This window comes from Carlito syrichta, unplaced genomic scaffold (assembly GCF_000164805.1).
Source record: "Carlito syrichta isolate Samal-C Ts95f unplaced genomic scaffold, Tarsius_syrichta-2.0.1 Scaffold304574, whole genome shotgun sequence".
NCBI classification, from domain to species: domain Eukaryota; kingdom Metazoa; phylum Chordata; class Mammalia; order Primates; family Tarsiidae; genus Carlito; species Carlito syrichta.
In genome coordinates, this window is record NW_007248670.1 from 289,647 (window position 1) to 304,530 (window position 14,884).

The following is a 14,884-nucleotide window of genomic DNA, read 5'->3' on the forward strand; positions in this document are numbered from 1 at the left end:
GACATTTACAATGGTGGATAAAACTGCTGATGTTTTAGCATGAGTCATGGCAGTGGCACCAAATTATACTAATGTAGTCACAGTATTCTTCACATTGCCATGCATTCCATAGCAAAACAAAGCTAGTTTCAGTTAAGAATGTCCTTGACCAAGGAGTAGAAATTTTATTAAATCTTAATCCTTTAGTGTACATCTTTTAAAAATTCTGTGCGATTAAATAGAAGCGTACCCAAAACATTTCTGCTGCATACCAAAGTATGAAGGCTGTCTCAAGAAAAATCACTGGTGTGACTACACTGTGAACTTAACTAGGTTTTTCATGGAACATTTTTTTTTTGAGTTGGAGTCTCACTCTGTTGCCCAGACTGGAGTGCAGTGGCCGCTCCTGGCCACCGCAGCCTCAACGTGCTGGCCTCCGGCGATCCTTCCGCCTCAGCCTTCCAAGTAGCTGGAACTATAGGCGCGCGCTACCACGCCCGGCTAATTTTTGATTTATTGTGGAGATGAGGTCTTGCCAAGTTGCCCAGGCGGATCTCGAATCTGCGGGCTCAGGCAATTCACTCACCTCAGCCTCCCAAAGGGGAGGGATTACAGGCTGAGCCACCAAGCCTGGCTCATGGAATATTTTTACTTCAATAACTACACACAAACTATTTAGTGCCAGGACTTAGCACGTATTTTCTAAAAAATGATTGAAGTAAGCCTAACCCTTCAAGGAAAACAACTGACAGGATTTTTTGCCAATGATAAAATTCAAGCTTTCAAGGGAAAATTACAATTTTGGAAAACTTGTATCTACCACTGAGTTTGATGGTTTCCTAGCATATAAAGACTTTTCTGATCAGTGGTGATATTAATAAATGTGATTTTTAAGATACTATGATGAAATGTGTCAATACAGGGAATATCTGCTTAACTCAGTGATTCAATATTTTCCAAATGACCAATGAATGATGTTTGCCACACCACATATGGGTAAAAGAGTCACTCAACATGGAAAACATACAAGTGAATTTTAATTTCACAGTAAGGAATGTTCACTGATAAGGTTTCTGGTTGCAACTAGTCTATAATAATTCAGCATTTGTCAAGTTTTGGTGTGGCAGAATAAAAAAGATTATCCACAAATTTATGCAAATGTTATTAAAATACTTCTCAATTTCCTCCCATATCTGTGCAAGGTTGAATTTTCTTCACATACTTCAATCAAAAGAACATATCAAAAACAGACTAAATATAGAAACAGACATGAGAAACTAGCTGACTTCAATTAAGCCAGGCATTAAGAAGATGTGCAGAAATGTAAACATGCCACTCTTCTCAATAAACTGTTTTCTTAATATAGTTGTTTTTCAGCCGGGCTCGGTGGCTCAGCCTGTAATCCCGCGCCTTTGGGAGGCTGAGGTGAGTGGATTGCCTGAGCCCGTGGGTTCAAGACCCGCCTGGGCAGCGAGACCTCATCTCTACAATAAATCAAAAAATCAGCCGGGCGTGGTAGCGCACGCCTGTAGTTCCGGCTACTCGAAAGGCTGAGGCCGAAGGATCCCCACACCCCCGCCAGCGACGCTGCGGTGGTTGGGAGCGGCCACTGCACTTCAGTCTGGGCGACTGGGTGAGACTTTAACTAAAAAAAAAAAAAAAAAGCTGTTTTTCATAAAAGTAAATTATTTGTGTCACCATGTAACACATTTATTGCTATTTTAAAATAAATAAATATTTAACTAATTTCGCAGTTTTAACTTCTAATACGGTAAGCATCAGATATAATCCATATACTTAAAAAAAAAACCCTTTGGGGGTCCTCAGTAATTTTTAAAACTATAAAATTACTGAAACTAGATAGCCTGAGAACTTCTGCACTATGCGATACTAGTGGTGAGATGAAATGAAGCAGGAACTCAAGAGTGTTGGTGGAGTCACATTAATGTTAGAATCTTTTTTTTTTTTTTTTTTTTTTGAGTTGGAGTTGTACTCTGTCGCCCTGACTGGAGTGCAGTGGCCGCTCCTGCTCACTGCAGCCTCGACCTGCTGGGCTCCAGCGATCCTTCCGCCTCAGCCTTCCAAGTAGCTGGAACTTCAGGTGCACGCTACCACGCCTGCCTAATTTTTTGATTTATTGTAGAGATGAGGTCTCGCCAAGTTGCCCAGGTGGGTCTTGAACCTGCGGGCTCAGGCAATCCACTCACCTCGGCCTCCCAAAGCACGGGATTACAGGCTGAGCCACCGAGCCCGGCTTCAGAATCTTAAAGTAAAAATTTACACACTTCTTCAAGGCAGTCCTTTTTGAACTTTTCTGAATACAGAACTACCCCCTAGCAGCTTTAGTTACCATGATGCTCAGTCCTACCTATGGCTCTTATTTTTAGAATTGTATAAAATCTTGCCTTATCTTGTTAACTGGAGCCACATAATAACTTTATTTACTGGAGCCACCCTGAATGGTCTCCTTGTAAACAAAGCAGCCTGATCAAAACCATATACAAGGGGACTCAAAAAACCCAGAGCTTATTTATAAAAAACGGTATTTATTCTTACATGTTTAAACTTCAGTCACCTTCAAAGTCTTCTTCATTTGATCCAGTACACCTACTGAGACACTTTTTCTACTGCTCAGAACAGTTTTTGAACATGTCAATTTTGATGCCTCTAGTGTTTCTGCCATTTTTTGTTTCACCTCTTCCACATTGGCAAAACATTTCCCTTTGAGGCCTTTTTTCATCCAGGGAAATAACAAAAACAAAAATGTTGCTTGGGGTGATACTGGATAAATAGGGAGGGTAGGGCATGAGGGTCACACTGTTTTTGGTCAAAAACTGCTGAGCACTCTGCACAGTGTGGGCAGGCCTGCTCATAAACCATCCATCACAAAATTGGCAAATGTGTTGGAAGAATTGACCAAAAAAAAAAAATCACCAATGCTGAACGTGGCCTCTCAAAACAGCACTACTTGGTACACTGATGCTGATGGGTTCCTAAAACAATTACCTAGCAGGAGAAGCCTGTATTAAATGGGCCCACCCTCCAAAAAGTAATTCTGGGATTTTTTGGGTCCTCTCCCCCTTGTACATTGTCTCTGTTTTATGTATAATCTCGATCAATAAGAGTGGAATGACTCTGCCTTAATATCAAAATTACTCTACCTCTTGATCTTTTAGTTTGACATAATTTGATGGAAAAATTCCAGTTCTATCTCCAATACTTCCTGTCCACCACTCTCCATCTTTCTGCGTCACCAATATTTCTTCACCTTCAGTGAAAGTCAAATCTCCAGGTTCCACACTTGAATATGGATAAAGTGCAATGAATTCTGCAGGGAGTAAAGCAAAAAGAAGCAGATTTTGATTTTGAAATTACAGAAGTGAAAAAGAAATTAATCTCAAAGACCATGTATAAGTTTACTGTAAAAGCCCTTGTGCCTTAAGGAAAACTAAAATAAAAAGATCTAGAGGCCAGGCATGGTGGCTCAAGCCTGTAATCCCAGCCTAATCCCAGCCCTTTGAGAGGCTAAGGTGAGGAGATTGCCTGAGCCCAAGGGTTTGAGAACAGCCTGAGCAACTTGGTGAGACCTCATCTCTACAGTAAATCAAAAAATTAGCCAGGCATGCTATGCTTGCCTGTAGTTTCAGCTACTTGGAAGGTTGAGGCAGAAGGATCACCTGAGCCCAGCAGGTCGATGCTGGGGTGGCCATGAGTGTGCCACTGCACTCCAGCCTGGGCAACAGAGTGAGAGTCCAACTCAAAAAAAGAAAGGGAAAAAAAAAAGATCTAGAGGTAGTAAAAGGCATAAAGCAATTATTTAATAATTCCTTAGAAAAAATGTTATTTGATTTAACATAAAGCTATACCTTGGGTTTTTTTTTAATTGTTTTATTATTTTTGTAAGCACAAAGAATTATCAAAAAAACTACAAACATATTAGTATCTCTATTTTACAGATAATGAATCCGAGGCTCAGTGAGATTAAGTCATTCAGTTACTTACATAACGGAGTCAAGACATGAAAATATATTTTTAACCTTCTTATACAAAATATATTTTAATCTGGTAAGTTAACATTTATTTTTAATTATTTACTTTTTTAGATTCAAGGGATACATGTATAGGTTTGCTACATAGATATATTGTATAATGATGAGATTTGGGCTTCTACTGAGCCCATCACCCAGGTGGTGGGCATGGAACCCAGTACATAGTTTTCCAATCCTTATTCCCCTCCCTCCCTGCTTTAGGAGTCCCCAGTGGCTGTTGTTTCCATCCTTTTACCCATGTGTATTCAGTGTGTAGTTCCCACTTATAAATGAGAACATGTGGTATTTAGTTTTCTCTCTCTGTGATTATTTGTTTCATCTCCAGCTGCACTCATGTTGCTGCAAAGGACATGGTTTTGTTATTTTTTTATGGCTGCATAGTATTCCATGGGTCTATGTACCATATTTTCTTTATCCAGGACACTGTTGACGGTCACCTAGTTGGTCCATGTTTTTGCTACTGCGGATAGTACTGCAATAAACATACAAATGCAGGTGTCTTTTTGGTAGAGTGACTTATGCTCCTTTGGGTATATATCCAATAATAGTATTGATGGGTCAAATGACAAATCTGTTTTTAGTTCTTTGAGAAATTCCAAACTGCTTTCCACAGGGGTTGCACCAGCTTACATTCCCACCAATACTGTAGGAATATTCCCTTTTCTCAGCAACTTTGCCAACATGTCTTGGGTTTTTTTTTTTTTTTTTTGACTTTTTAATAAAAATCATTCTGACTAGTGTGAGATGGTATCTCACTGTGGTTCTGATTTGCATTCTCTGATGGTTTATGATGTTGAACATTTTTCCGTATATTTGTTGGCCATTTGTATGTCTTCCTTTGAGAAGCGTCTGTTCATGTCCTTTGCTCACTTTATTAGTTTTTCTCCTGTCAATTCATTTCAGTTCTTTTGGATTCTCGGCATTAGTCCTTTGTTGGATAGATAGTTTGCAAGTATTTTCTCCCATTTTGCATGTTGTCTATCTACTCAGAGGATGGTTTCTTTTGCTGTGCAAAAGCTCTTTAGTTTGATTAAGTCCTACTTGTCAATTTTGGTTTATGCTGCTTTTGCTTTTTAGGTCTTAGTGATGAATTCCTTGCCTAGGCTGATGTTCAGAAGAGTGTTTCCTGTGCTTTATTTGGGGATCTTTGTAGTTTGAGGTCTTAGTTTAAGTCATTAATCCATTTTGAGTTAGTTTTTATATATAATGAGGAAGAGGTACAGATTCATCCTTCTGCATATGGTTAGACAGTTTTCCCCAAATTATTTGTTAAACAGGGTGTTCTTTCCCCAGAGTTTGTTTTTGTAAAATAATTTATTAGTCAAATAACCCAAAGGGATATAGAAAAAAATTATTTCCAATATTCATGATGAAGTATACCTTGATTTAAAATCCTCCTCATTTATATGGTATACCATAATTAAGATAAAATTTATAAGCAACTAAATGTACTGAAATTTCCTTACCTCCTAAATAGCTATAATCAATCATTATAACACTTTTTTATTTATGATCTTATTTATCAAACCAATCTATGCTGAATTTTTTTATCCCTGCCTTTCTAAAAGTGCCAACCATTTTCAGCCACATTTTTTCTATATTCTCAATACTCATGTGAAATAGACAGGGGCAGGTTTTCCTAACCTCATTTTAATACTGAAAACACAGAAACAGGGAGAATAACAACTATGTAAAGTCAGATAATTAGTCAGTGGCAAAACTGATTACTATCTAATTTACAATTTGTCAAAAGCTTACCTTCTCCAACTGGATAGGTAGCAGAGGTAGGTTTCTTATTTATAGCTGCATATAAAGTTTCTGGTCTGCCAAATAAACACACAAACAAAAAACAATGAAACAAAAAAAGACACAAACAAGCAAAAAACAAGAACGGTACTTCAATGAATGCAGCAGTCTTTAGCAGAGTATTCTTTTAGGGCTTTCTCAAATTAATCTAAATATTACCTCAGTACACATACAGACAGGGAAGATTTTCATACACAAAATCCTGCTGTTTCCAAAAATCTGAAAGACTGCCATGTTTAAGAACTAGACATCTGTGGGAGCACCAGGGATCCCCAGGACCTGTGAGTAGATCAGGTAGTTTTCAAATAAACAAAAGTGGAACCTTACTACAATTACTGGCCACGACTGAAGGGATTGCCTTGGTTAGTGCTAAGTTCTCCATTAGTGCAGGTTTTCAAGTTACATGCCTTATCTAATAGAAAAAACTCATAATTGAATGGAAAGTTAGAAGATATTCCCTCTAAAATATTTCAACTTAATCTTGTTTTCTTCCCTGTAAAATGTTATGGACATAAAATAAGACAATTCCTATAAAGGGATTAGCATAGTGCTGACATACAAATGTCAACTATATATTATTGTTTTTACTGTTATTATATTCTTCTAAATCCAAAATTTCATATGTCTGAAAAGTAAATTTCTAGAAACTCAGCACTATTTCTAGAAACATAAAAACTCAGCACTGAAAGTATCTTTAAAGACTATTTAATCTTTGCATTAATTCAATTAGAAGACTGAAGACCAAGTAAGTTACTTCTTACAGTTTGGCAAAAATAGCAGAATCAGAACTCAAGCCCTTGATTGTCAAAGACTAGTACCTTTTCATTAAATAAAGTTGCCTTTTTTTCATTCTCTTTTTCTTTCTTTTAATTTGAGACAGGGTTTCACTCTGTTCAAGCTGGAATTCAGAGGCACTATTATAGCTCACTGCAGCCTCAAACTCTTGGGATCAAGTAATCCTCCCACTTCAGCCTTCTGAGTAACTGAGACTACAGACATGCTCCACAGTGACTGGCTAACTTATTTTTTTCATTTTTTGTAGAGATGAGGTCTCACTGTGTTGCCCAGCTAAAGCTCCTGTCTCGGTCTCCCAAGGTGCTAGGATTACAGGCGTAAGCCACTGCACCTGGCCTAGAATGCTTTCTATTTAGATCAACTTCCATATAAAACACATGAGATCGTTACCCATATTATATTTATAGTACTTATTTTGTTGTATTAAAGATATCTGACAACTTGACTCCCTATAGACTGGGAAATAAAGGCCAGAGACTTTAACCTATCTAGTGTTTGTTAATTTGAAAGTTCGTTCATTTGATTATTCATTCATGCATTCCTCTTTTCATTCATTCAGCTAATATGATTGAGTAGCTACTATGCATTAAGATTATATTATACATGAAGGAAACTAAAAAATGAACAAAAAAAAGACATGTATCCCACCCTCATGGAGCTTATCTTATAAGGAATATGGGTCTTAAGAAAAGTCAGTAACTGTAACACAGTGTACAACAAGCAGTTAGAGAACTCATGTTCAAGAAACTCTGTAGATCCAGAGGTAGGAATACCCAATTTGGCAAAGGGAAGGCCCTCAGTAAAGAATTATTTAAATATCGACAATTTACAATAAACAAGGGAGAAATACTAGAAAGGAAATGAAAAGAAACTAACCTTATTATGAAAAGAAAGCAACAGACCTAAGATTTTGAGTTGTCTAAAAACTTTTATGAATCTGCAGTAACTAGAATAAAAGATGTTCTAAGTCTGGGACAAATATCTGAAGTACGCTTTTCTTACCACAGGAATTACCTTTCTGATGTTCAAACTCAAGTATAGTATAAACTCTTTATTTTACTGTACACTCAGTCACACCTGGCTGACTCACTAGTGAAAATACCAATATCTACACCTCGTGTAAATACACAAAGATGCTTACTCTTCCCGCTTTACTTCACTCCCAGGAATGATCTTGACATAAGATTTTGGAAACCATCCTCTTCCTCCATGTACCTCCCCAAACCACCAATTTTCTTGCTGCTCCAAGACAGTAATAATATCATGTTTTGAAAAATTCAAGTGGTTATCTTTCTTTGCAGTCCAGGAACAAAGGGCCTGTGCCTTTAGGTTTTCTACAACCTGTCCCTGTGAATAAAAAAAACACAAACATTAAAAAAAAAAGACAATGGTAACCATGATTTTTGTTTCCGAATATATAACAAACAGCAGACCAGTTTGGTGTGGCAGTGACTTAAGATAACCTTAATCTATTAACTGACTCAAAATTATATATGACAGACCATGTGAGTGGCTTTCTGTTAAGTTAGACTAAATCTACCATTCAAGGAAAACATCATCACTGGTATAGAGGTAAACAATGGGTACTCAAGAAATGTATTCAATAAATCCATTGAATATTATTATATATTATGACACAAGTGAGAAGGGAAAGGGTTACTGAAAATCTTTTTTCTCCTCCAGCTTCCAATGTCTAACAGCAGTTGATTCTGTTCACTTCACTAGGAAAGAAGATTAGTTATACATGGCCTCCCTCTATTTTTTGCTTCCTACTTCTTAACTTCCTCCTGTTCTTATTAATTCTTCTTTCTTTCCCTCCCCTCTCAGAGGAAGGATTGTTTTGTTCTTTTAATGAGGCTAACCTCTTCACTTATACTCCAAATTTTCTATTCTGCCCTCTTATTTTCTAAAAATATTTTGTAACATTAAGTCCCTCTCTTCAATCTCTCCACTTCAACTTTCTTCTATTTCTAAATTCCTTAAGAAAGAATGGTCTTAAACTTGTTTTCCACTTTCACCTTCAATCCTCTCTAATTTAGATTCTGCACTCATCACACTACTGTACCTCTTCCAAACAAGGTTATTGACAATATCAAAGCCAACAGCTTCTTTCAAGCCCTTATTTCCTTGATCTCTGAACAGTGCTAACATCATTAAAACCCTTCTACTTCCTGAAACTCACCCTCTGATGATTGTTGGCTCTTTTGTCAACCTTGTCCCTTACTATTCCACATGTCTTCCCTAAATGATGATATTTATGCCTATGACTTCTAAAAAAACATATTTTCAGTGTAACTTTATCTCCTGAATTTGAAAATCAAATTGCCTACTGGGTGTTCCCACCAGGCTGCCCCTAACACAGATACCTCAAACTTAGCATGTCTGAAATGTAATCATTTTTAAAACCTACCAAACCCATTCCACCTGCATTGTCTGCCAAAGACAATGATATCAACATCCTTGTAGTTGCTCAAGTACAGACTGAAAAATTATCTTTAACGCCAACTTCTTCTTTGCTCTCCACATTAAATGGATTTTATGTCAATTCCTAAAACATTTCTAAATCCATTTCTTCTTCCATATATTTTTATTACTATGGTATTGGTTCAGATCATCATCTCTTATTATTTAGCTACTGTAATATCCTTCCTTAACTATTTCCTTCCTTTGCTTTTGTCTATTAATCTGGCCTCTACATTAGTGCCAGAGTTATCTTTCTAAAATACACACATCAACTCCACTCTTTTATTTTAATTGTTTATTTTGTGGAGACAGGGTCTTTCTATGTTGCCCAGGCTAGTCTTGAATTCTTGCCCTCAAGGAATCCTCCTGCCTCAGCCTCCCAAAGTGCTGGGATTACAAGTATGAGCCATCATGCCCAGCCCACATAAACTCCTTTCTTAAAAACCTTCAGGGACTTTCCATGCCAAGTTGCTTAGCATGGTATAAAATACCTCACAAGTAAACCTCAACCTCTCTGTCCAACCTCACTTCCGAACTTTTCTCCATGAATCTTGTCCTCTAACCAAATTATTAACAATTCTTTTTTTTTTCTTTCCTGCAAACACCTTGTGTTTAACACACCTCAGTGACTTTCCCTAAATTGTTCTTTCACTGGAATAACTTTCCTTCTCTGTTTGAAGGTCTTACTCAGATAACTTGCCTTTGTGAAGCCCACTCCAATTCTCACCAATTGAGCAAGAAGCTCTCTTCTATATACTCCCCAAGGACTTTGTAGATATCTTTATTACAAATTTTTTTAACACTTTTCAGTTATTTATATGTCTGTCTCCTTCATTAGATTATGAATTACTTAATGGTAGGAATATAAAAAAATATTTTTTTTAGAGAGATGGACTTGCTCTGTTGCCCAGGCTACAGGACAGTGATGTGATCACAGTTCACTACAGCCTCAAACAATTCACTTCAGCTTCTGGAGTAGCTAGGACTACAGGTCTGTGCTGCCACACCTGACTCATTTTTCACTTTTTTGTAGAGATAAGGTCTTGCTATTATGCCCAGGCTGATTTTGAACTCCCAGCCTCAAGCAATCCTCCCATCTTGACCTCCCAAAGTGCTGGGATTATAGACTCATGTTATAGAACATATTTTTGACTTGTTTTTCCTTAAATTTCTAGCACATAATAAAATGCCTTGAATCCAGCACATAATAAAATGCCTTGAACCTATGTTTGCACAATAAACATTTTCTGAGCGAAGGTGAAATCTGTAGGGTTTTATTCTGATGAAGTGTATGATTATTTTTAATAATGTTAATGTAAAATATGTGCAATGGTTACATCTAAATCAGAGGCCAAGCATATATTAAAAAGTTCCAATGTCTTTTTAAGACATTCCCAGACAAATGTCTTAAAAAAAAAAAAAGACTCCCAAGCCCAAATCTCTTATCTTCTTATAATAACTACAAATGAAGAACAATAAGTAATCAGATTTGTAAAAATGACATTTTGAAGTTAGAAACTATTAGCTAGTAAATTGATACTATGGGAAAGAATCGTTGACAAACCTCTAAGTAATTATTTCTTCAAATTCACATCACATGTAAATAATAAGAAAGAAATCGAATGCTACAAACTCTGATTAAATGAATGAATGATGCCTTTGTACAAAATTTTATGAATCAGGAGTCAATTCAAAGAATAAAGCACAGGGAATAACAGACAACATACCTGTCCATGAATAGGTGATACAGATCCTGGGGACACAGTGCGAGTAAAAGCTGATTTTTTCTGCCACGATGTATTAACAGTTAGGTTTGAAAAAGATACATTTTGATAATCAGTCACTGATGCTGGTTGATTTGAAGAAAGTGGTCTGAAAATACAACACTTTGGTATAAATATACTTAATTGTTTAGAACTTAGTGAAGTACTATCAATTTACCAATTTGTATGTTATCTGTTTAAACGCAATTTGTGGGGAAAAAAGAATTCATGAACAAACTACTAACTCATTTTCATTTACTAAATTTCAGTATTATATTTAGAACAAGAGGTATTCTTGGAGAGTACAGTCCAGATTACATATGATGAAGCAGTAGGGTGACACAACTACATTTTTCTTTTTTTTTTTGAGTTGGAGTCTCACTCTGTCACCCAGACTGGAGTACAGTGGCTGCTCCCGGCCACCGCAGCCTCGACCTGCTGGGCTCCGGCGATCCTTCCGCCTCGGCCTTCCGAGTAGCCGGAATTACAGGCACGCGCTACCACGCCCGGCTGATTTTTTGATTTATTGTAGAGATGAGGTCTCGCTGCCCAGACGGGTCTTGAGCCCACAGGCTCAGGCAATTCACTCACCTTGGCCTCCCAAGGCACGGGATTACAGGCTGAGCCACCGAGCCCGGCACACAACTACATATTAGGTATCTATACATTTGCAACACTATATAAACTCTACCGGTAGCTAAAAACTTACTCCGAAGAAGCTGAGGTAGCAGATAAGGATACCGTGGGAGGAAGTAAGGCCTTCTTAGGAGACACGGCTTTTTCACTTGACAACACCTTTTCTACATAGTTGCATGGAAACCAGCCAAAATTTCCTTGAAAACTACCATAAAGCCAACCAGGTTCTCCTATGGTTTTTTCATCAACCTATAGAAACAAAAAGAAGGGTTATCAGTGCTTAGAAATCCACACATTTACAATGGAAAGAGATGCAGGTTAGGGTAATATTCTCATTTTCAGAATTAAGACCATCTAACTAAGTAGGTAAGGCGTTTTCTACAAATTAATAGGCTACCATTTCTAGGGACTGACAAGTTGTCTTTTTACATTTTAATTTTATCCAAGTTAATAAATACTTGAAGACAGTTTACAAAGACAAATAGCATTACACAAGGCTAATGATGGAAAACAACCTCTCCTTACCCCACAGCTCCTTGTGCCCTGATGTCACTCCCAACAGTAACTTCCCCTTCTTAGTGGTTTCTTTTGTATTATCATTTCTATTTCTAAATAACATATTCATACTGCTATTTCTTGAAGTTTTTTTTCTATGTTAGACATTATCTATTGGCTTTTGGTTACGGAAAATGCAGATTTGCCTCTTTCACTGTACTCTCTTACTCTACCAATACTGCTACATCATAATTTTGGTTAAATTATATTTAATGTTTATATTATTATACCAAGTAAATATGTCAAATCTGAGTCATGCAGTATTCTCCTGATTGCGTTTCCTTTCTTGTAAACTTTTTATTTTCCTATAATCATAACTTTGGTTTTTTGCTGTTTTCTCTGTTTCTAGTAGAGTCTTTTCTGAACTCTCTAACAGAACTACACAATCCTCAGCAAATAAAACAAAGCAGGAGGTATCACACTCCCAGACTTTAAACTATACTATAAAGCTACAATAATCAAAACAGCCTGGTATTGGTACAAGAACAGGCATATAGACCAATGGAATAGAATTGAGATTCCAGAAGCAAAACCTCAATTTCTCAACCAACTTATCTTCAACAAAGCCTCCACCACCCACTACTGGGGAGAGGAGTGCCTATTCAGTAAATGGTGCTGAGAAAACTGGCTGACCACATGCCGAAGATTGAAACAGGACTCCTACCTATCCCCATACACAAAAATTAACTCTAAATGGGTCACAGACCTAAATGTAAAACCTCAAACTGTAAGAACCTTAGAAAATTCAGGAGATACTCTTATGGAAGTTGGAACTGGCAACCAACCAATTCCTGATCAAAACCCAAAATACCCAGGCCATAAGAGATAAGATAGACAAGTGGGACCTCATTAAACTGACAAGCTTCTGCAAAGCCAAAGAAATCATCAAGAGAGCAGGGAGACAACCCACAGACCAGGAAAAAATATTTGCCAACTCCATGTCTGACAAAGGCCTAACATCAAGGATACAAGGAACTCAAACATGCTGAAAAGAAAAAAACAAACAGCCCCATTACAAAGTGGGCTGAAGATATGAATAGACACTTCTCAAAAGAAGACATACGAGCAGCCAACAGACACATGAAAAAATGTTCAGCCTCACTAGTCATCAAGAGATGCAAATTAAAACTACACTGAGATACCACCTAACTCCAGTCAGAATGGCCATCATCAATAACTCAAAAAATAACAGATACTGGAGAGGATGTGGCGAAAAGGGAATACTTCTACACCGTTGGTGGGAGTGTAAATTAGTACTACTCTGTGGAAATCAGTGTGGCGATTCCTAAAAGTTCTAAAAATTGACCTTCCATATGACTCCGCAATCCACCTACTGGGAATATACCCAGAAGAACTCAGGTCACTCTATAAAAAAGATACCTGCACACGTATGTTTATAGCAGCATTGTTCACAATAGCAAGAACATGGAACCAACCGTGCTGCCCATCAAAAGAGGACTGGATTAAAAAAATTGTGGCACATATATACAATGGAATATTATGCAGCCATAAAGAAGAACAAAATCATGAACTTCACAGCAACGTGGATGGAATTAGAGTTTATAATACTGAGTGATCTCTCACAGAAACAAAGAACTGAGTATCATAGGTTCTCATTCATAAGTGCACCTTGAACAACTATCATATTACTGTAGGAAAGGGACTGAAAGTAGAGGGATACTGTGGGGAGGGGGGCAGGGGGTGGGTAGCTGGGATTGACAGTAGTCGATATCCACCTGGGGAAGTGGGGGCACATCTCGTCAATAAGGGTATCTGCACAATGAACATCTGTATACCTAACCCTGAATTGTACCCCACAATTTCAAAATTAAAATTAAAAGAGGAAAAAAAACCCAAAAAAACTTTTAATACATTTTCCAACTGGTAAAATATATCAGATGATTTATCATTTTCATTCTTCTCCCAGACATTTCCCTCCTACAGTGTGACATCTTCCATCCTCATAGCGTCTCTTCCTTTGCTTCTTGGTCCCTATCCCTTAAATACTGATGACACCCTCAAGTTTCATCACTGGCTCTCTTGCCTCATGCCACACCCTTCCTGAATAGGCCCACTTACTCCTTATAGTTTGATCAGTTTTCTGTGCAATAATGAATCCAAAAGCTTCTATGCTCAAAACAAACTTCTTCCCAGACAAGCCTACTTTCAACTACTTGCAAAATATCTTCAAGTGGCTGTCCCACAGGAAAAGCCAACTCAAGTCCAAGACTGAACTTTTCTCCCTGTGTCTACTCCTCCTCCTAAATTCCCTGTATCTCGGTTATTCTTACCATCAGAGACAATCATTCTAAATTTTTTAAAAAATCTTTGGCACTTACCTCTCTTACACTTCCTCATTCAAACTGATGAGTCTGTCATTAAAAATCATTTCACACAAAGATTGCTGTAATCTTGATTCATCTTTCAAGATTCTGTTAACTACCCTAATCCAAGCCAGAGTTATACATACTGTCATAAGTAGTATTACGTACCTTATATATGCATAATTACATATAATTATGTAGTTAATACATAATAAGCACATGTACTTATTACATATAAATTACTTATTTATATGTAAATAGCCACCTACTTACTATATTCCTTGCATTGGTCTGTGAGTCCTTTTATTGACCTCCACTATCTAGCATAGTAAATATCTGCTTAATTAACTAAATAAATGAATATGCTGTGTTTTTGTTCTCCAATCCATTTTCCAATACCTTTCTAAAACACAGATTTGAAAGTCTTTATGTCTATAAAAATCATGTAGAATTCATTAAGATTTTTTTTTTTTTTTGAGTTGGAGTCTCACTCTGTCGCCCAGACTGGAGTGCA

The 14,884-nt window shown here is 37.2% G+C and overlaps 1 protein-coding gene across 2 annotated transcripts in view; it reads right to left on the reverse strand.

The window, feature by feature from the left end:
• The window catches only part of ITSN2 (intersectin 2), a 131,511-nt gene that overhangs the window by 49,450 nt on the left and 67,177 nt on the right, over positions 1-14,884 (reverse strand). For both annotated transcript variants that reach the window (XM_021713494.1, XM_021713495.1), the window contains 5 exons: positions 11,565-11,740; positions 10,820-10,964; positions 7,771-7,976; positions 5,787-5,851; positions 3,141-3,307 (listed from right to left, as the gene is read on the reverse strand). In XM_021713494.1, the coding sequence (XP_021569169.1) occupies positions 3,141-3,307; positions 5,787-5,851; positions 7,771-7,976; positions 10,820-10,964; positions 11,565-11,740 (759 nt within the window). The remainder of the gene's footprint in view (positions 1-3,140; positions 3,308-5,786; positions 5,852-7,770; positions 7,977-10,819; positions 10,965-11,564; positions 11,741-14,884) is intronic.